Raw genomic sequence first — 20,471 nt, forward strand, 5'->3', positions numbered from 1 at the left:
AGATGTCTTGTTTTGTCCACAACTCAAATATATTCAGTTTACTGTCATAGAGGAGTAAAGAAACCAGAAAATATTCACATTTAAGAAGCTGGAATCAGAGAATTTAGACTTTTTTTTTCTTAAAACATTACTCAAACCGATAAATCAATTATCAAATAGTTGGCGAATAATTTAATAGTTGACAACTAATTAATCGATTAATCGTTGCAGCTCTAATTATAGCAATACATAGTTAGTATGATATTGTATGTTGATGATGCAATATTGTATATTTAACTGCACTGTAACTGAATTGTTTACCTTCCCCAGGCTAGTGACCTCACCTCCTGCTCACTGGTCAACAAGAGATAAAAAAAAAAAAATCCTTCACAAACAAAAAATAAAAATACATATTTCAAACAACTTCAAAGTGCCATCTCCGTAGTTTTATTGATCAAAAACTGATTATTCTCCTTCATGTAATAAGGTTTTCATAGAGGTGATGTCAGCAGAGGTACAACACATTCAATATGTAATAAATGAATTCCAAAACGTATGGTAAAGTGCCTCTCAGAGGACTGATGGTCTGTATATTGTATATATTATTTATATTTTGTATATGTATAGCATACTGTATATCCAGAGGTTGGCATTTAAATTACCTCCTACATGGGGCTACACATTGGATGCTTTTTTTTCTTATCTTTACTGACCTGTGGAGTGCTGGGATGACCTACAACAGCAATCTCATTAATAACAATTTATTTATATAGCACCTTTCAAGCTTTAAGCTCTCCTTATTTATATTAAAACTTAAATGCACTTTAAGAGTAGCTGAGCTGAGTTTCTAAATATTCATTCAATCATAATTAGGCTGGAAAGCAGCAGAACTATGGCCAGGATTAGCAGACCTTTTGGTTCATGTTGGGCTCTGGAGGAGGGACGCTCAGAGGGCCCTCTTGGGTCAGGAGGTCTGAGAACCAGCCTGCACGGGTTCTGCACCTCCTCTAAAGAGATCTGGACCTCACTGGGCTGTTTCGAAGTCAAGTCATCACGGACCTGTGGGGAAATACAGTGAGACAAGAGAAGGAGGTGATATATGACACACATATATTGAATACACAAACAATAAAGACTGTGGACATTTTCTAACATGCAGGATTTTATCCTCATTATAGCCAAATCAGTCACCTCCGTGGCCGAGATATGGAGTGAAAATGTGCCTTTCAATTACTTACCTACACTTCATTTTTTTAGAGAAGGCTGTTCTTTGACATAAAATTAAACAATCTTCTAGCTTACCCTCTCAACCTCCTCGAACACTCGCAGGAAGTTTTTTCGAAGGACATCAGCCAACTCATTCTCAGTCCAGTTCCTTCGTAGGAGTTCCTGGATCAGGGCGGGATACTTTGACACATCCTCTAACCCCTTAGGAAAGCTGCGAACGAAAAACACATTTCAATTCACGGATATTTAATTAGCAAAATAAACATTCTGACAGTTTTGGTGTGATGAAATGCATCACTTATTATTAATTGGTAATAATAATAATAAACACTTTATTTGTAAATTTAGTCCTTCAATACCGTTTGTTTTGTGACATTCCTGTTTGAACTAGATTGTGTCTGCATGCTGGGGGAAAAAAAACATTCAATGCCCACCATTCTGCAGCAAATCTACTGCACCGACTCTCTCTTTATGCCTGTTAGAAGTACAACGTTATTGATTTTTTACCACTTGTCAGCCTGTTGACAGCTGAGACAGCCAAATTGTTGATATCATGACAGGCTAACAAAAGCCCAGCATTGATCTGGAAAGTGCCAAAGACTGGCATGAGCTTTGTTTTATTTTGGTTTCTATGTGTGTAAGTTGTATCAGTCTGAAGATCCCCACTCATGCTAGTCATAAGATAGAAGATATGTACATTTATTGTCCTTTAATTTAGTGCTTCTATCTGTATGTTTGCAATAATGTGAATATTTCTTACCTCACAGCACCTTCAAAGTCCCCTCCAATTCCTATCGACTCAGCTCCGATCACCTTCTTAATGTGATCAAAATGGTCTGTAAAACCCGGGTGGAATAATAAATCAACTGAGATATGAGAAATACAAACTACGGATTTACTTCATGACGAAAAAATGTATGCCTCACCAGCCACACGAGAGATGTTTGCTTCATCCCTGCAGGATATGAATTTGCTGTGGAGATTCACCATGATCAACCCCCGTTTCTTTTTCTGAAACACAACACACAACACACTGCCAAGTCTAGTGAATAAGAAGACATACATGGAGAAACATTAACTAAAATTTGTCAGACACAAGTAGCCTTTAGTTCTGTCTCATTTGCATTCACTACTTGTACTGGTAGATGTGGTAAACATCGGGTTTGTGCCTGTGTTATCTCCATCTCCCTGTAATCCTGTACTGCCGCAGAAAAAACTGAAATCGGTGGTATAATGAGAGAAACATGTCTGCTCATGAGGGATCTGAGGAGTTGAAGTTACAGTAAGTACAGTAAAAGAAATACATCCATGTTACTACATTCTATTGTTATTTAGTCTTCATCTACTGCGACAACAGGTTGATATATTGTACATGCCAAATTTACATTAAGAAGCTAATCAAAAACTCAATGATTATTTCATGATGTTTTTTGGGAGGGTTTCAAAAAACTGTTGATGTTTCATGATGGATTTTTATACTGACATTTAGAATGATGAGAAATACACTGAACATGGCATAGAAAATACTTAAAGGAACAGTGTGTAACATTTTGGGGGATCTACTAACAAAAATGGAATATAATATTCATAACTATGTGTTCATTAATGTATAATCACCTGAAACTAAGAATTGTGTTTTTGTTAGCTTAGAATGAGCCTTTCTTCACGGAATCCACCATGTTGCTTCACCATGTTTTTACAGTAGCACAGCCAAACACTGGCTTTAGAGAGAGCCTTTTGCGTTTTAATGTTACCTGAAGGCCACCATAGTTCTCTGACACGCTTGTGAAACTGCGGTAGTGCAAAATCGTGGCATCGCCAACTGTCGTCTGACTTCCATTGCTCCTAAAGTTGTGTTATTATGGTAAGGATGGCCTCTGAGCGAGTTGAACGCCGTTACCACGGTTTTAACACTCGGCGGCTCGCGTTACCGCAGTTTTGGAAAGCGAGGAGTGAGCGGTAATTCACCAAATCCTGCACATGGTACCTTTAATGGTAAATATACTACTCCTAACCACATATGATATTAAATATCTACAAAGTAAGACGAGATGTCATTAAAGATTTTAACATATATTGCTGGTAGTTGTGTTCAGCAGAAACAGAGATAAATTGATTACATTAATGTATCCTGGGATGGGACCAAATTTCTCATAATGTTGGATAAATGTGGAAAAGTGCTAGTGGTGATGGAGATTGATCTTCTATTGTGAGCAGCCTATAAAAACAGATGTTCTAGACTCAAGTGGGCGGATTGGAGAAGTTAGTAATGAGTTGGTGCTGAATGAGGACATGGACTAATGGCAGCATAAATAAATTACACAAGTACAGAGTGCAAAACTGACTGGTAGCGGATACATAGCTTCCAAAAGTCAAACAGTACATTCAGGTTTGATTCTTTGATCATCAACCTCATAACAACCAAGATAAAGTAGTTTACAGTAAGTCTCGCCCACAGCACCAAGATGAAAGTATAGTAGAAATCGACTAAAGAATGGTCGAACGTACACTTTGGAGTTTTGGCTCGTAAAATTCTTGTAATATCTTATTCTAACTGCTTACACTATGCTGGAGGAAAACACTCATCATTAGTACCTTCTACCAGTTTTTTTCAGACTGTGAATCATTGTTTAATGTTGGAAACTCTGTACCACACAGACTGCCAACTACAACAGTCTGAAATATACAAAGTGCAGTTGATCTAGATGTTAAATCTCACTCAGTGGGTCATTATCAGGCTCATTTCATATTTGTGCAGTGTGCTGTATGGTGAGACTAGAGAGGAAACTGGTGGGAAGCAAACATGGTTGTGGAAATTATGGAGGATGTGGAACAATAAAAGGTCAACAATGAGACCTGATTTATTGATCCCGCAAATATTATTCCCTTTGGATTTAGAATCAATTATACTGAGCGTTAGTGGGCTGAAATAGAATAATTGTTTAATGGTGGAAATCTGTTCAGAATGGTTTGATCCTGTTGATGCACAAAAAACACCTAATGAAAACATGTGTCATCTTTGTCAGATGTATATAAAAAAAAAAAAAAATCATATTTACAATAAATGAATCAGTTGTTTGGGTGATAAGATTTAATCAAGCAACTAAGGAAGCAATTAATCACCCACTCTGAATTGGTTTTCTCACCAGATCCTTCAGCAGCCAGTCAGGTACGTTACGCCCGTGGTTGCAGATGGAGAAGGAAGACGAATGGCTGAAAATAACGGGAGCCTTGGAATGCTTCAGCGCGGCTGAGGCGGTGTCCCAAGAAGAGTGGGAGAGATCCACGATCATCCCCAGTCTGTTCATCTCCTCCACCACGGCCTGGAAAAACACATTATCAAAAGCCATTTACAGTATCATGGGAAGGAAGGATGTCAATTCAGCTGACAACAGGAGATGGTTACTCCCACACGCATGTAAACACACTCGTGCAGAGAGCAATCGAGGAAGTCCTCAAGAGAGAAAGAGCATTCAGCATGCAGAGCATTAACCAACTTTAATAAGGTCCACTTTCTTTGGCACAATCCATTACTGGAGTGTCTCAAGGCTTAAAAATTACTATCATATCGACTGCATTTGGACTTGGTTAAAGCCCTATTATCACAATTAGGAAGTTAAGTTAGTAAGTTTCAATTATATGTCAGCGAAAAGTCATCATCATTAACTGTCATATCTATCAAAAGATGCATGCGTTTCTCACTTTGAGTAAGATCTTCATCTTAAATATACAGCAGGTGTTATGTCCTAGTACCTTTTCAAAAAAGCTCAGCCAAAACCAGCAGGACACATGCTGTGTGGAATGTGATAATCGAAGCAATTCTGTACAGTCTTTGATATTACTGAATATTAAGCTCACCTTTCCAAAGCGTGTCAGGCTGTTGTTCTGTCTCTGATAGACATTATACAGTTTTGAGGATGATTCAGCCCTGCATTGAAAAAGAACACTGTTAAAACCACAAATCATGAAAGTGTTGTCTTGTGCAGTGGTTCCCAAACTTTCACGTCAAGGACCCCTAAACTTACACAAATTAAAGCACGGACCCCCATTTAATAAGATTTTGTCCCAGGGTCCCCCTGATTTTTGCTTTAAGATGTTTTATTACAGAGAGTGTATGACAGCCAAGACCAAAATAGTCATACATTATGTCATTGTGTTACTTATCGATGGAATTATGGTGAAAATAAATAATTCCCCTATTTGCTGGAGACCCCCCTAAGGTCCCCTGGGGGTCCCAGGACCAACTTTGAAAACCACTGGTCTTGCTTATCCAGTCTTGGCATCTGGCTTGGGCACATTAAACTACATGCAATGTCAAGTTACAAAGAGAGTACAAAAACAGGTTAATTTGCATAGAAGGAATAAGATGTAAATTAATTCGACCTTTCCATTCAGTCAGTCCTATAAAATAAACCCCTAATCTAAAATGTAGCAACAGAAGCTTATGTGGTTAAAGTATAGTGCTGGTACAGGACAATGAACAATGTCCTCAAAAATCATTACAAAATTATTGAAAACATTGCATTTTATAGTGATATAAAGTATAACTACAGTAGCTTTATAGTAAGTTTAAAATCCTAATATTTGTGTCGGATCATATAGATCATGTTGTGCTGTATCCCTAGTATTGATAATCTGTTGAGTCATATGGCCATCATTGACTTTCTGCAATATATAAATCATGAGCATCTTTCTAAGTAACATAATGCATTCAGAATAAATCTCTTATTTACCAGGGTGTATTGCAGGTATGTGTGAGGGACATGGAGCGGACCCCGAGCTGGTAAAACATCCGCAGGGCTGGCAGGCTGCTGTCGATGGAGTGGCCCCCTTCAATACTTATTAGACAGGCGATCTTATGCCTCATCTCAGAGTTCTTCAGCTCTGTAGTGACACACACACACACATGTATGACTCATGATGAATGCATCCAACCAAATTTAAAAAACTCTCCAGGGAAGAAAGAATGAATCACAATTATTTTGTATGTTATAATTACTTGTAAGCGAGTATGTAACACTCTATTAATCACTTCATGTAATGCACTTATCATTACAAAGCAAAGATCATTAGAACTTTCATGGCTCTTTCATATGGACTGTAAATAAATAAGACATAGTATGGATTCACAAATCACATGATTATGGATGTTTTTACATACATTCATACTAGAAACAAGAAAAATCTGATTTATAATTGTAGATAATCAACTAGATTCAATCCCTCTTTCATCTCCGTAGTGTTTTTTGGGGATGCCATGTTATGGTGTACTACAGGTATACCTTGGGCAGATGTGACCAGCTCAAAGTCCTTGTACTCAGTGCACATGCGTCTGACCACATCTATTTGTTCCAGAGTCAGCCTCACAGCATCCTTCTCCTGGGCCCCACACATCACATAGACCGCAAACATCTGACAAAGGGACAGGGGGACGTGACACAAGAGAACGAGAGAGACATTTAAAAGTTACTGAGGTGACTGTCATTCTAGGTTGGATCTTTCCACAACATGAACGTATAGTAGATACTGTTATTCAAAAGCAACTCTCTGGATACCTGTGCCTGTACTTTGCCTGCTTGGAGACGGGTGATGTCGGTGGCCACTTTGCTAACATTACGAAGGTCAATTTTGCTCAGTTGATTGTTGTGAAGTATCCTCAGCTGGAGAGCTAGGTCATTGTGACTGACAGGCGGAGAGAGAGCGAGAGAGAGGGTGTAAGGAACAAGAGGCATTTCAATTTTGATTCACTTCAACGAATGAAACTTCTGTGTAGACGAGACAGATCTTCTTTACCCATCAATAAGAGGATATCTGGACATCAAGTCATGTACTCTATCTCTCTCAGAGTATCCAGATATCAAACAACACAAAGAGGAGAGAACCACCAGATGGCACTTCATCCAGAAGCTGCTTGAAGCACTTGCACTCTTCCTGGAAGGCATACTCTGAGGAGAGAAAACACACCACAGTTATCTGATAAATATCAACTGCATGGTCAGGAGACACACACACACCATACACCAACATTGACTATTTGGGGATTTATAATTAATTTTTGGAAGGGAACTTATATCACTGCACAGATATGTCCCTTTTGCAGAAATATTATAGAAATATTAGGCTAGAGTGACAGTTAGAAATAAAACATGATCATTGTATACCACTGTATTTGAACTCCTACATGAAATACATTACATTATAACTGATGAGATTTAATAGTATGATTGAATCTTGTATTCTCACTACTTATTAGAACAAAAAAACATCACTGTAAGTCCACACAGAAACAGACTATAATTTTAAGGTGTAGCTCATTATGAAATTGCCAACTGGACAGTAAAACAATGATGCATCCTCATTATCCATAACATAATGTTTGTGTCTATTAAATTCAATTCAAGCAACAACAACAGACTTACCTGCCAGGTCGTTTAAAAGCAACTTGTTGTGACCACCTTGGTGAGCAGCTGCACAACAACAGTATGAACTTTCCAGCTCTCCGCCCCAATAACATGTGGAACAAACCCATACAACATACTGGCAGCTGGGCTGGCTGCTGCATTCAAGTCCTGGCGGAAAAAAAAATACATAGTTCAGAATACTGACTTTGTTTAGCCCAACAAACCCATTATTTAATGCTGCCATTAGAATGATGGCAGTAACTCAGATGGACTTTAACTTCTACCACTTCTTCTTTATCTTCACTTTCAAAGCCTGCACATTTGTTAGTGTTTCAGTGTAGTGTAGCTATAACGATGGTTACAGACCAGATAAACAAGTGGCTCACGTGAAAAAAAAATGACACAGGGGGTAAACAATAAAATATTAAGGTTTTCATACTTGCCTTGTGCAGTTTTATTCATCTACTTCTTTATTCAACTGTGTTGCTTCTTTTTCTCTGAAGCCCGAATTTACGAGGAGCGCGTGAAAGCACCGTAGAGACCTGTGGATTTGATGTCGCCCCCTGTTGGCCCAATCACGTCATCGCTACTAGTGATGGGAATTTCGGCTCTTTTTAGTGAGCCAGATCATTTGGCTCAGCTCACCAAGAAGAGCCGGCTCTTTCGGCTCCCAAACGGCTCTTCATTTGACCACTTCTGCCTTTTATAATTCAGCCAAATTTAGCAATGTTTTGACCTATTATTAGTATGTGTGCACATATATCACTTAAATTATTCAATTTAATTATACTAAACCTTATAATTTCAAGAATACCATAACTTTACATGCTGCTTCGTTTCCGACTGCCACTCATCTTGTCTGCTATTCGCGCACCGCACTCCTCTCTCTTTCTCTCCTCCTCTCCCTCCTGCTCTGTACCTGTACACCGTCAGCGCGCCATGCACCTCCGCCCCCCCCCCCCCCTGCTTGATGGTATGATCCTTGTCTGTCATCACCTGATTGGACGTCATTCACAACATTCAGTCACAGTCAGTGCATAGAGTGCCCGTGGCGCGGAGACGATCATCCTATCATTGTGCCTTGAATTAATAAAAAAAAACTCTCGGACGGGTCTTATCGTTCACTTAAAAAAGTCGGCTCTTTGAGCCGGTTCGTTCGTGACCGACACATCACGTCATCGCTACCTCTACAGGCTAATTAGGTCTACAGGTACTTGAAGTGACACCTAATGGAAGCATGGCCTTGGAAAGTGACACAAGTAAGTCGAAAGATATTATAACCACGCAAATATTAATATGTAATGGGACAAAGATTGAAATAGATAAATAAACCTGATTAAAAAACAACAACATTTAGCTAAGCTATTAGTTTAAACTCTTTGTTACAGCTGAATTGAAGAAGGTTTGAGGAATCAAAAAGTCTTCATCAAGTGTTGTTCAACAAAGTTGCATGGGATGAATATAGGCCTAAACATCCCATAAATGTGCTGCTGAGTGCCAACCAACTTTTTTGGGGGACCTTAAAAAGTGGAGGGGCTGTGCAGAGTTCTATGAGCGGCTGGATAAAAAATAAAGTTTTGAGTTACTGCCATTTTGAGGATATACTCAGAAGGCAAAGAATGCTACCTTTATCAACATGTGGATTGGGAGGCCACATAACTTTCAGATTGTGTATCACTCTAGTAGCCAGAATTCAGGTAGTATTCAAACCAGAGGCAGTCAGAAGATAATGGTTTTCAGGACATAATGCAATGTTCTGTTGAAGCCACACCAGATGATTTTATGCCAGCAGACCAGCATGCTTCAACATCTAGCTTTCTCTCCTTTTGATATGGCTGCTTTTTAACTTTTAGTTTAACTTTTGAGGCAGATACAGAGAGGTGCTTACTCTCATGAAATCCAAGCATTGGGGAGTTTGTTGAAGTGGTTGCTGGCTAATCCCCTGACTCTCTTATGTTTAGGAGCTGGGCGCTTGTGGTCCCACTGAATATCTGGCTGGGCCAGGATAGGGATGGTTTTCAGGGTAATGTGCATGAGGACTTTTGACTTGTCATAGTAGTTGTGTATCAATAACATTAACAAACATTTGATTCTGTTCAAGGGTTCCAGTAAGCCATGACAGTGTGACAGTGAGCCAGCAGGCACAATGGGACCCTGACAGCGAAACAGCTAAATGGAGTTCTTCTTTAATTTTATTATTTACACCTCCTGTGCTTTTCCTACTGTGACATGTAAAAAAAGCCTTCCTTGAAAACGCCTATGCTCAAATCTCAAATGTAAAAATGATGATTAGGCTGAAAATATATAGCACGGAGGTGGATTTTAATACTTTGATATCAAAACAACATAAGTCTCATGTTTTTTGTTAGAAGGTCGAGCATTGGATCAGCAGCTCCTGAGGCAGGTTGAACTTCCTGAGCTGGTGCAGGAAGTACATCCTCTGCTGAGCCTTTTTTTTTCTGATGGTGTCAATGTTTGGCCCACTTTAGGTCCTGAGAGATGGTGGATATCAGAAACCTGAAGGAGTCCACAGCAGGTCAGAGTTCGGCATTTGGAGCAGACAACAAAACAGGGCAAGAACAAGATCCCGAGGTAAGAGTGCATTTCTCTTGTATTATTTTGACGTCCCTTGAATGCTATATGTCTTTAGCTGTTTATAAATTGCACAATTTGACTGTGATAAACAGCAACATAATCTACAAATACCAACTAAGTTTTGTATGGTGGCACAGTATTTGCACGAGTTTGGTTCTTTAGCATTCAGCAGTAGAGGAGGTCTTAATAGTTTCCAAGAGTAGTGGCGGGAATGTCGAATGAATTAGCTGTTAATGTGTTTTGTGATAATTGTTTTTTTTTGCTTGAGTGGTACTTTGGTTTGTTTTGTGGAGAGGAAAGCTTTTGCCTGTGGTGTGTAAAGAGTGCATGTTCTGTGAGCGCATAATAACAAACTGTTTATGTGGACTTTTGTGGGGTAAAACAAGGATGGCAACCATTTGGCATGTGGTATATCAGTTTCTCATATATGAGACATTCTAGTCATGTAGCATGCAATATGAACCATCTGCAGACATAAATTCCTACCATCTTGGTCTGTAGTGGATTCAGTATGATCACTTTGGCCATATAGTGCACCCTTGCTGATGTAAATGTACTGGGATAGGGTGAATTCTGTGTGCAGGACACCTGAATGTGACCAATTTAATTACTATCTGTTGACTTCTACCAAACCAGCAGTCCAAATACATGAGGTGCATCTGGTATGAATCTTTGATACGTGGTAGGTTGTCACTTATTGCTGCCAGAGACCCTAAGTAACAGTAAATACATTCAGGCACCACTTCACTGGAGCAATACATGTAGCTGATCAGATTACTTTGCTTTGCCTTATCAAGAATCGTTCCCGGAGAGATGCATCTGATACAGCGAACTGCAGCTACACAATCTGGCCTGAATGCCTTGGTCCAGACCAGAGAATACAACCTCTGCTTTTACATGCTTTTCAAACTTGAAATGTGCTTGTGCTTAATGAATCTGAGGTGGATTGTGTAAAATGTGAATGAGTCTGTGTTGATGGGGAGCATCAGGGTGCCACAAATGAATTTCAATTAATTTCAGCAGGAAGATGCGGAGCCTGATTCCGCGGTCCACCCACTGAGATCTGGCCTTGTAGTCTGTAATGAGGAGAGCGATTCGGCTCTGATTGGAGCACCCTACCGCTTCAATGGAGTAATCACAACTGTGTTGATATTACTTCACCAGTCCTCCCACTGCGCGGAGTGGGACCCCCAGCTGACACTGTTTGAATTCAAATTAACCAAATCATTTAGTCATATTGTCGACCTTGGTGTGGAATGTGACTGGCAGCACGAGAGATAAAAATCACTCACGTTTAACGGAGTTTTCACTGTTTGATGATGGAGCTTAAGCCAGATTTTTTGATAGTGTAGCTACTGTTTCTGTTTTAAATAATGCGGTGGAAAGTATATGGGTTCAGGGGTTAAGTCACTCTTAGGTGAACCACTTTAGAACAAATAGATTTTCTACATAATGATGTTTTTCTTTAAAACCCCTAATGAAACAGTGCAGAGATAGCATATCAGAGAAGCACTTTGAATTAACCATGAGGAAAAAACAACAACTACTCAATTAGGAAACGCTGCTGGCCTCAGGTGATTTTTACCAGTAACATAAGATATGAAGCTTTAATTGTGCTACTTTTAATAATAGTTTCAAAAAGAACATTTTTGGACATCTGTAGAATTACTTGCCAAGAACTCTGCTCTAAAATCAGATTTAGAAATACATGTCAAAAGTTTATCATTGTTTTAATTTAAATGCTGAGATGATTAAAATGTTTGTAGCATGGTTTTGACAATGATATTGGTGCTGGGGAGAGTTTATTGTTTGTTATTTATTTATTATTATTCTATAAAATGCTTCACTTGTAGTCAGGCTTGTATATTTGTGATTAACACTGCTAAACTTCAAACAAAAGACCAATTCTTGTGAACATTGCACACACTGTTACGGAATCTATGATCCTAAATGCTGTTTTTCTCTCTGTCTGTCTTGACAGTTGCAGCTAGCTAACTAGCTAGAGCTTAAGTACTTTATTGATCCGAAAGGGAAATTGCTCTGTTACAGCAGCTACTTCACGTAAATCACAAAAACAAATAAGGTAGGTAGGTGGTACAATTAATAGGCCAAATTATATACAAAATAGACTAAATAACATTTAAACATAAAACACTGAGAAGAGACACTAAAGATAAGACTATAACTTGAACTGCTGTGCAATGATAGTAATATTCTCTAATATAAATATAAAAGCATTCAGTGAAAGTCAAAGCTAGTGCAAGTTAAACAAGTATCGAAAAAGAAGCATTAATGAGGTGAGGTTTCGTGGAGTATTTGTAGTTATAAATACCTCTGTTGAAAACTATTCAGTTAGTGCACTTATAATAACACCATGAAACCAAAAATGACAGCATAATACTTACTACAGTTAGACTGTGTATTCGTCAGAGTTGTAGGGAAGTGTGTAGAGAGGTGTTTAGTCTCTTGCTGTTCCAAAGGTAAGATGCTTAAGAAAACCACTCTGCCTTCTTTTCAATGATTATATTGATCGCACTTTCCAATTACACCGATAACGCCGAGAGGCAGCAACTGTTCATCACTCTATCAGTACTGAATAGAAGACTGAAGGATGTTAATATGCAACCTAAGAGCAATGCACCGTTTACTTGATTGGTTTTCACCTCTGAACACACAGCCAGTATAGCACAGCAGTTCAGTCACCATGTTAATCACAGCAACACTGCATTTTCCTTTTACATGTGCACATTTTTACCTTAGATGTCACAGGGCAGAGGTTTGTGTTTATCTGGCTTTTCCCTCAAGTCTGAACTGTCCCGCTTTAGCAGTGTGTGTGTGTGTGTGTGCGCGCGCATCTTTCCATTCTGATTTAATTTCACAAATATCAGTACGTAAGTGTAGCCTCTCCTGTTGCTCGTCGACGCCTTTCAGAAGAAACTCTACAGAGTATATTATTATGAGTGCTTTCCATAATATAGGGGACATCCTTTATACTTCACATTCGTTAAGCTAATTGAATCTGAAGTCCTCATTATGGCGAGTGAGAGTGAATGATGATGAAAGGGTTGAATGTAGTCTTTACACTTGTTGAAATTAAAGTAGGAGGAAAAGCAACATTTCAATGGGCTAGCATTGAGATTGCCATTAACGATTTAAAAAAAAAATAACACTGTCCGCGGCTCCCATTGCACAGCAACATTGTTTGTTGAAATGCAGTGTTATAATGATATATGATTACAGATAATAATCTATTCTGTGACTATTTAGCTTTGTTGTGCAAACCCTACTAGAGCACAGGGCCATAGATGTCTGTCAGATATAGCAATAATAGCATCCGTGAGCAAAGAAGTGCATCTTTTTCTACATTTGAACTTATTTCTCCACCAGAGGGCAGCAGCAGTCAGAATAACTCCTTGTCGGTTTTCTTCACCTTTTGTAAGCCCATCCATCATGTAAGAACATTACCTATATGATACACAGAAGTGACAGATGCATGCTTGTTACTAAGTACATAAAACCGTGCATAAATAATTTAAAGAGCTTGAGAAAATCCTTCATTTTGTGTCAATTTCCTTTTATAATTCTAACAGCACAATGCAGCTGTCACAAGCCATACACATTCCATACACATTCCATGTTGGCAACCACGAAGTCATAGGTGATTTATGGTCTTTATTTAGTGTAAATACAGTGCGCCCTCCTTTTCTATCAGGGCTTTTGAAAGAATGCTGAGGACATTTTGGTCCCTGAACTTGTCATTTCTTCTGCCCTGGATTCTGGCAGCCCTGTAGTCAGCGTTCATTATCTGCTCTTACAGCTTTGACTTCAGCACAGCAATTACATCCTCAGCTGCGCTGATTAATCCAACATGGAGGCATTTCGCAAAATGGTTTTGAAAAGACATTTCCAGACACTTGCCAGGGAGTAGCTGTGGCACGGCTTGTTTATGCAGATAGACCGCAGCCAGTCATATTGCAATAAGATGTTTTCAATGGCTGCTTAAGTGTTCTCTTAACCTCTAGTGTATACTCTGCAGGAAACAATAGACTGTTGGGAAAGTGATTAATTCAATCTATTTTACTCCTGACATAAAATTGAGGTCCGCCTGATGTCATGTTTGGGTAATGTACGTTTCTCTATTGTTGAACATATTCCCTCTACGGCCATCCGTTAATATGTCTCCACTGCTCTCTGCTTAACTGCTTAACCTTCCCATTCTCTCCTGACAATCACATAATCAATCACTGTCCCATTACTTGGACAAGGCAGACAAAGAGAGTGTATGAGTGAGAAAAACCTTTCTGGCCTGTCTCGACGAGCAAGAGGAATGTCGACTTCAGAGGGCTAACACAGGCAGAAAACACAGGCCCAGTAAATATTCAATTTAAAGGATTCGCAGATAAGGCGAGTTGAAAAATTGAGGCAGCACCCATTCTTCTAGATAAGAGAAGACGGAGCCATCTGGAGGCTGGGAGATAGCGAACTCCCACACCATCCCAGAGACCTCACTCTCATCTGCTGCAGCGGCAGAGAGGGGGAAAAAATAGAGTGCCAACACTTTCATTATGTTAACTTCAAAATGAATTTATTCACATTCAGTGCATGTAGTTATTGGCTTTGGTAAACAGAACGCTACTGTTGTGCCCGCCATAATAAATAACTATGTATCGGTCAGTCTTAATGCACATAATGCTGTCCTTTTATTAATGATCTAAATAACTATTTAAGATATTATTAGGGCTGTCAATAGATTAAAATATTTAATCGTGATTAATCGCATGATTGTTATCTGTTCAAAATGTACCTTAATGGGAGATTTGTCAAGTATTTCATACTCTTATCAACATGGGAGTGGGCAAATAATATGCTTGCTTTATGCAAATATATGTACTGTATATATTTATTATTGGAAATCAATTAACAACACAAAACAATGACAAATACTGTCCAGAAACCCTCACAGGTACTGCATTTAGCATAAAAAAATATACTCAAATCATAAAATGGCTGTCCGTGTGCTGACTTCGCAATGACTTGCCCCAAACTGCATGTGGTTATCATAAAGTGGGCATGTATGTAAAGGGGAGACTCGTGGGTACCCACAGAACCCATTTTCAGTCACATATCTAGAGGTCAGAGGTCAAGGGACCCCTTTAAAAATGGCCATGCCAGTTTTCCCTCGCCAAAAGTTAGCATACCTGTGGAGTGTTATTTAGCCTCCTTCGTGACAAGCTAGTATGACATGGTTGGTACCAATGGATTCCTTAGGTTTTCTGGTTTCATATGATGACATATGATCTTCACTCTACCTTTAAAAGTGAGCCCGCTACAACCTAAAAATTGCTAATTGCGTTAATGCGTTAAAGAAATTAGTGGCATTATTATCGCATTACCTTTGACAGCCCCAGATATTATTAAGCAAAAATACAGTCTTCTCTGCCATTTTGAAGAAATCATTTTAAAAAATCAAATTTGTTCTTAAACAATGTCATCCACTCTACAGTTAGATGTATCTCAAAAACTGCTGCATTAACAGTTATCACAAGGAAATTAACTGTATTGTTTCACTGAATATGTCTAACCTATATACTCGGAGGGGGATATAGGCATCACTAGTGTCTATAGTTGCACCCACCCATATAATCTTTATGTAAATCTCCTTAATGATTGAAGCATGGGTAATTTGATCAGGATTTTACCTGTTGTCCTTTAACTAATCAGTTTCATAGAAAGAGCAGGTGTTTGAAACCTTTGATGCACTCAGTTTAAATATACTGAATATATAAAGTACAAAGTAAACCAAACACAAAGGGTGCATTTGAGGCCCAGGCCTGCATCTCCACTAAATCCACCTTGACTACATCTCTGAAAAAAAACAGTATTGGCAAAAATGGACTCTTGGCTTGTGAATAACCTTGTCCACATTCTTATAATGCACTTTGTTGACTCCTCCACCATGCTATTTCGTGCCAGCCACATCGGATTTAGCTCTGGGATAATGCTTTTGTCAGTATGTTTTATCTGTTTTCTCACTCAGGTACGCTATCCCGTTATCCCTAATTACCCCCACTGCATTTTACACTTGGCCCGGAATTCTTAATGCTTGATAACAGATGCGGGTCGATTTTGAAATTTACTTATAGCGGCATTATCTTTTTGACCCGCATCGCAGAGCTGACTGTCCCATAGGCTCTTGGGTGAAAGCTGTTAACTCTGTGATAACAACGACCCAAAGTGATAACCTTCCAGCAGTCTCGAGGACACACAGTTGGCTACATGTGTGCTGTATTGCAGTCGCAGCATTTCTTATTCAACCTTGGGTGCTCTGCTGTGCTCTGATTCATTTAATGGGATCGAGAGGGAGGTTAATCACTATGTCCGCCATAGACTGTTAAAACGCCGGCTGACCATTGTATGAAATATTAGGATTTGTATTCCTTTTGAAAGACGAATTTGAACGCTAATTCCATAGAAGTGAACTCTCCCTTTTTTTGCTCCTTTTTTAAGCAGCAACAGAATTGTCTCCCCATTAGGATTCACTTTGATTAATTTACTTTAGGAGGCCGACATCTGCGTTTGCAGATTTTCATTAAGATCAACAGTAAAAGCTTCAGACAAGGTTCCACTTGTCTAAGTTATTATCCCCAGAAGACACGGTTGATTAAGTGGAAAAAAGCTCTTAAGTATTCAGATAAAATAATTCCCAGGAAGGTTTATTTTGTTTGTCTTGTTTAAGACAACTTTTTTAAAAGAAGTATATGTAGAAATCTTTAATCCATAAAATTAAATACGTACTCTGCCAGCTGTTTTTTCTTTTCCCCCTACCACTGTGTATTCTGCTCGGAGTTGAATTTTGATCCAATTGCCATAGATGTCTGCAGCATCCAGTTAAGCTTCAGCAATCACTCGGCGGTACCTTTTTTTGCAACTAAAATGGTATCTAAATGGCGTGAAAATGCACAGAGGCAATGCATAAAAACTGTCAACTGTGGAAAGTCTGCAGCCATTTCATTTATTGTGTCAGTCAACTGAAAGTGCATAATGTTGCTGTGAAAACATGGCTCTTTTTAGACCACATTGTTCAGCATATTATATAGCTTGAGAAAAGGTTGAATATAGCGGAAGTGGTAGACAGCGCTATACAATAGATATGGTGGGTGGGTAGGCCTGATGGCTGAAAGGGGAAAGCAGTATAGCGTGTTGCCTTGGTTTCATATTTTACAGGAACAGTGTAGTGTGAAGCTCTGTCAAGCCCAGTTTTAATCCTTTTCTCCACTGTGTTGTGTGATGTTATGTTGCTATCTTAATGATAATCTGTGCCTGTATTCCTACCCTAGGCGTTTCTGTCAGGCTGGGTTGGTTTAGGAGCTGTGCCTTATCAACAGCTTTGTCATTAAATCAGCTTTTTCTACAGACAAATTTCACCGCCGTTTATTCTTATCAACAGATCAGCACGCTGTGATTTTCTGTTCAATCAGAGCTGTGCAAATTCAATGATGTGTGAGTAAGAAAGATGAAGTACAAAACAAAATTTCCATTGGAGAAAAAAAACAATTTATTTAATTTTGTTTTGAGTTAATAATCAGACAAATAAAATTGGTATGTTTTGCATTTCGTATACATCAATGGCTTTAAACTGTTTTTATATTCTTGGGCCTACTTGTGTATTTTTAAAGGCTACACTTTATGGAGGAATAGAAATGATTGCAACATGATGCTAATAAATGATTTTATCCACAAGCTGTAGATAGTTTACTGCAAGCAGGAATCTGGAACCTGTGCAATTCATGGCTTTTTCTTTTGTCGGTGTGAAATGGGATGTGAATCTGTTAAAGATTTTATAGCACACATCACAGTAATGTGGATGTGAGTAAGACCATGTTGGACGTGCCGAGGAGAAACACATCCCTTAAATGCTGTATATGTACAGAGGCAAGCTTTCAGGTCCCAGTCGAACTGACCTCTGGAGGCTGGAATTGGTACTCAGTTCTTCTGAGAAAGCACTGTTCTGTCTGAGTGAGTGTTCTGATTGTCTCAGCATTGTGCTTGAGTGGAGGGCAGCGCCGAAATGAACTCTCCTGATTCAATCCTCTCCACTGTTCGACGCCGGTTCAGCCAGTCAGTGAGGAGGGCGCACTGAGACTCCTTCCCCCAAACACACTCTCTTACAGTGAGGGAAGCTGCTGTATGGCAAAGGTCCAAGAGGTCTCTTGCATGCTGTTTGCGAGGCGGATTCGACACCCTCCCTCTCGTCCCACAATGCACTGAGAGTCTCCGGAGGCTGATAGCCCGGTTCCTGGGGATCCAGCGGGTCTTTGGAGAGAAGGATGCTGATGGAGGGCACCGTCCTGTGCACCGTCATCTCCGATGCCCCCCCTTCGCTGCTCTCCCACACCTCTTTCACCACCTTGTACCGCAGCTTGGTCAGCTGGTGCAGAGAGCCCACTTTTCGTTTCATGATCTCAGCACAAGTGATGGTCTTTGTGACCGCGCGGCCTGACCCGGTGAAGACCACCTGCCTGAGCCCGCCACCATCACCACCGCTCACACCTCCCCCACTCACGCCCTTCTCTCCCTGCATCCGTGCCATGGCAAATCCCATTAAGTTGCGGATCTTACTTCCCTCCTTCACGCGCATCTCCAGCACCCCAGAGGCCAGTCCTGGAAAGGGACAGGGGCTGTCCTCCTCAGTTCGGCAGACTTTCTTAAACCCTTCCTGCCCTAGTTTGAGTGCAGGGGGAGGGACCGGCAGTGGTGTTGGCTTCAGCGGGCTTGAAATATTGTTGACCACTGCCAGCTGGCCAGCATTGCTGTAAGTTTGATCCTGGTAGACAGAGCAGGTCCCCGGGATTACCCCATTCTCCATTTGGATCGGCCTGTTCACCTCCAGTCCGGGATGAGGCCTGACAGCGTCTCTGGTCAGATACTGGTTCTGGCCACTGACCACTCCACACCCTGTAAACATGTCTCCTGTCCTCAATGCTCCAGCGCAGTGTTAGTCCAAACACACACTTCCCCCACATGGAAAACAGCTCAACATCATTTTCTTATGCATGTGGCACTTTTTCTCTCCCTCCAGTCAACAGCTGTAAAGTTTCAAGACTTCACATAAGAAATATTACCCGGTTCCCCAAGAGTACTATCAATGAAGTCTTTAATGCTCCCTCTCAGAAAGAGCTGGTGAAATAAGATAAACGCCTGGCTGGTGAGTTAAGAGCACTGTCGGGACTATTCAAGATGTTCTTTAAAGAGCATCTCAATTTCATACCACAAATGACTATTTGGAAAGAGCTCTGGAGATGGATTAAAAATAATAAAAAGATCAATTAGCCTCTTTCCGTCGTTTGCATGTATTTCATATGGTGCTCTTATCCTTAATAGCTGCAAAAAGATATGGCGTACTTTGTTGATTCTTCTTTAACAAAACTTTTCTAAAGAGAAACTAAAAGCTCATATTAAGACTCCACCTTTTTCTGAGCGATCCAGTCCAGCGCTGTTGATTTTTGATCTGCAGATCATGTCTCCTTCAACTCAAAATTGACCTCTTGGGTTGTCCAGCTGTTTAAGTTCCACCTCCTTGTTTGGTTGTTTTACTCCAGCGTGAGTAGGTGTGTGTCTCCTCTCCTCGTGCTCCTCTTGGCGTCCACAGCAGTTGAGGCCGGGGTTGCATGGAGGTCTGCACCCGGGGTGTCCTCCCTGGAGCTCTGTCTGGTCTCCAGTGATGCTCTGGGAAGTCTGTTCTGTTCCCCACAAAGAGACATAAGGGACAGGAGCTGCCTCACAAATGCTCACAGGAGGAGTGTCTGTGTGGTTGAGGGGGAGCATGAGGGAAAGGGGAGACAGCCCTCTTAAAGGCGCAGGTCTTTTCATCTTTTAGATGAACACCCCTCCCCTCCACGACTGAAGCCTGCCATCTGAGGGGAAAAAAGAGAAGGGCAGGGCTACTTTGTCCCTTTAAAACCTCGAACGCAGATCCCCGGCAACTTTGTCAATCTCTTTAGAGGACGTTCCAGTGTTCATTGTACATGACTGATTAAACCTGAGTTCTGAAATAGAGACTCAGTCAACCTTTAAAAATGCATTTTCAGCTGCGAAACAATGAATTAAATTAGCTCGGTTATAATTGAAAACATCCTTCAAAGAGCCACTGAAAGTCAGCAGCATTAAATTGCACTGTACTTTGCCTTTACCCTATTAGATGTTTGTGACCATTACAATTTACATAATGCAGCATTAATGGCTTCATTGTTGAGGCAATCAAGTGGCGCG

At 40.1% G+C, this 20,471-nt stretch overlaps 2 protein-coding genes and 1 long non-coding RNA gene across 3 annotated transcripts; 1 reads left to right on the plus strand and 2 right to left on the minus strand.

Moving 5' to 3' along the window:
• Window positions 1-406: 406 nt before the first annotated feature.
• On the minus strand, window positions 407-7,775 carry dpep2 (dipeptidase 2). Its single transcript, XM_074610640.1, has 11 exons — window positions 7,626-7,775; window positions 7,000-7,151; window positions 6,762-6,888; window positions 6,489-6,618; window positions 5,940-6,090; window positions 5,065-5,134; window positions 4,353-4,529; window positions 2,133-2,217; window positions 1,967-2,042; window positions 1,282-1,417; window positions 407-1,038 (listed from the first exon to the last, which is right to left on the minus strand). The coding sequence occupies exons 2-11, from the start codon at window positions 7,146-7,148 to the stop codon at window positions 835-837; spliced, it is 1,305 nt and encodes a 434-aa protein (XP_074466741.1). The 5' UTR covers window positions 7,149-7,151; window positions 7,626-7,775; the 3' UTR covers window positions 407-834.
• Window positions 7,776-8,580: 805 nt separating this feature from the next.
• LOC141752605 (uncharacterized) lies at window positions 8,581-12,101 on the plus strand. The gene is made up of 3 exons (XR_012590276.1): window positions 8,581-8,866; window positions 10,097-10,199; window positions 11,000-12,101. It is a non-coding gene; the product is annotated as an uncharacterized LOC141752605 (long non-coding RNA).
• A 3,482-nt stretch (window positions 12,102-15,583) lies between these two features.
• Window positions 15,584-20,031, minus strand: LOC141752484 (uncharacterized). Its single transcript, XM_074610480.1, has one exon. It carries the CDS (start codon window positions 19,165-19,167, stop codon window positions 18,322-18,324), a length of 846 nt encoding a protein of 281 aa, XP_074466581.1. The 5' UTR covers window positions 19,168-20,031; the 3' UTR covers window positions 15,584-18,321.
• Window positions 20,032-20,471: the final 440 nt, after the last annotated feature.

Source organism: Sebastes fasciatus, chromosome 2, assembly GCF_043250625.1.
Source record: "Sebastes fasciatus isolate fSebFas1 chromosome 2, fSebFas1.pri, whole genome shotgun sequence".
In the NCBI taxonomy this organism is placed as follows: Eukaryota; Metazoa; Chordata; class Actinopteri; order Perciformes; family Sebastidae; genus Sebastes; species Sebastes fasciatus.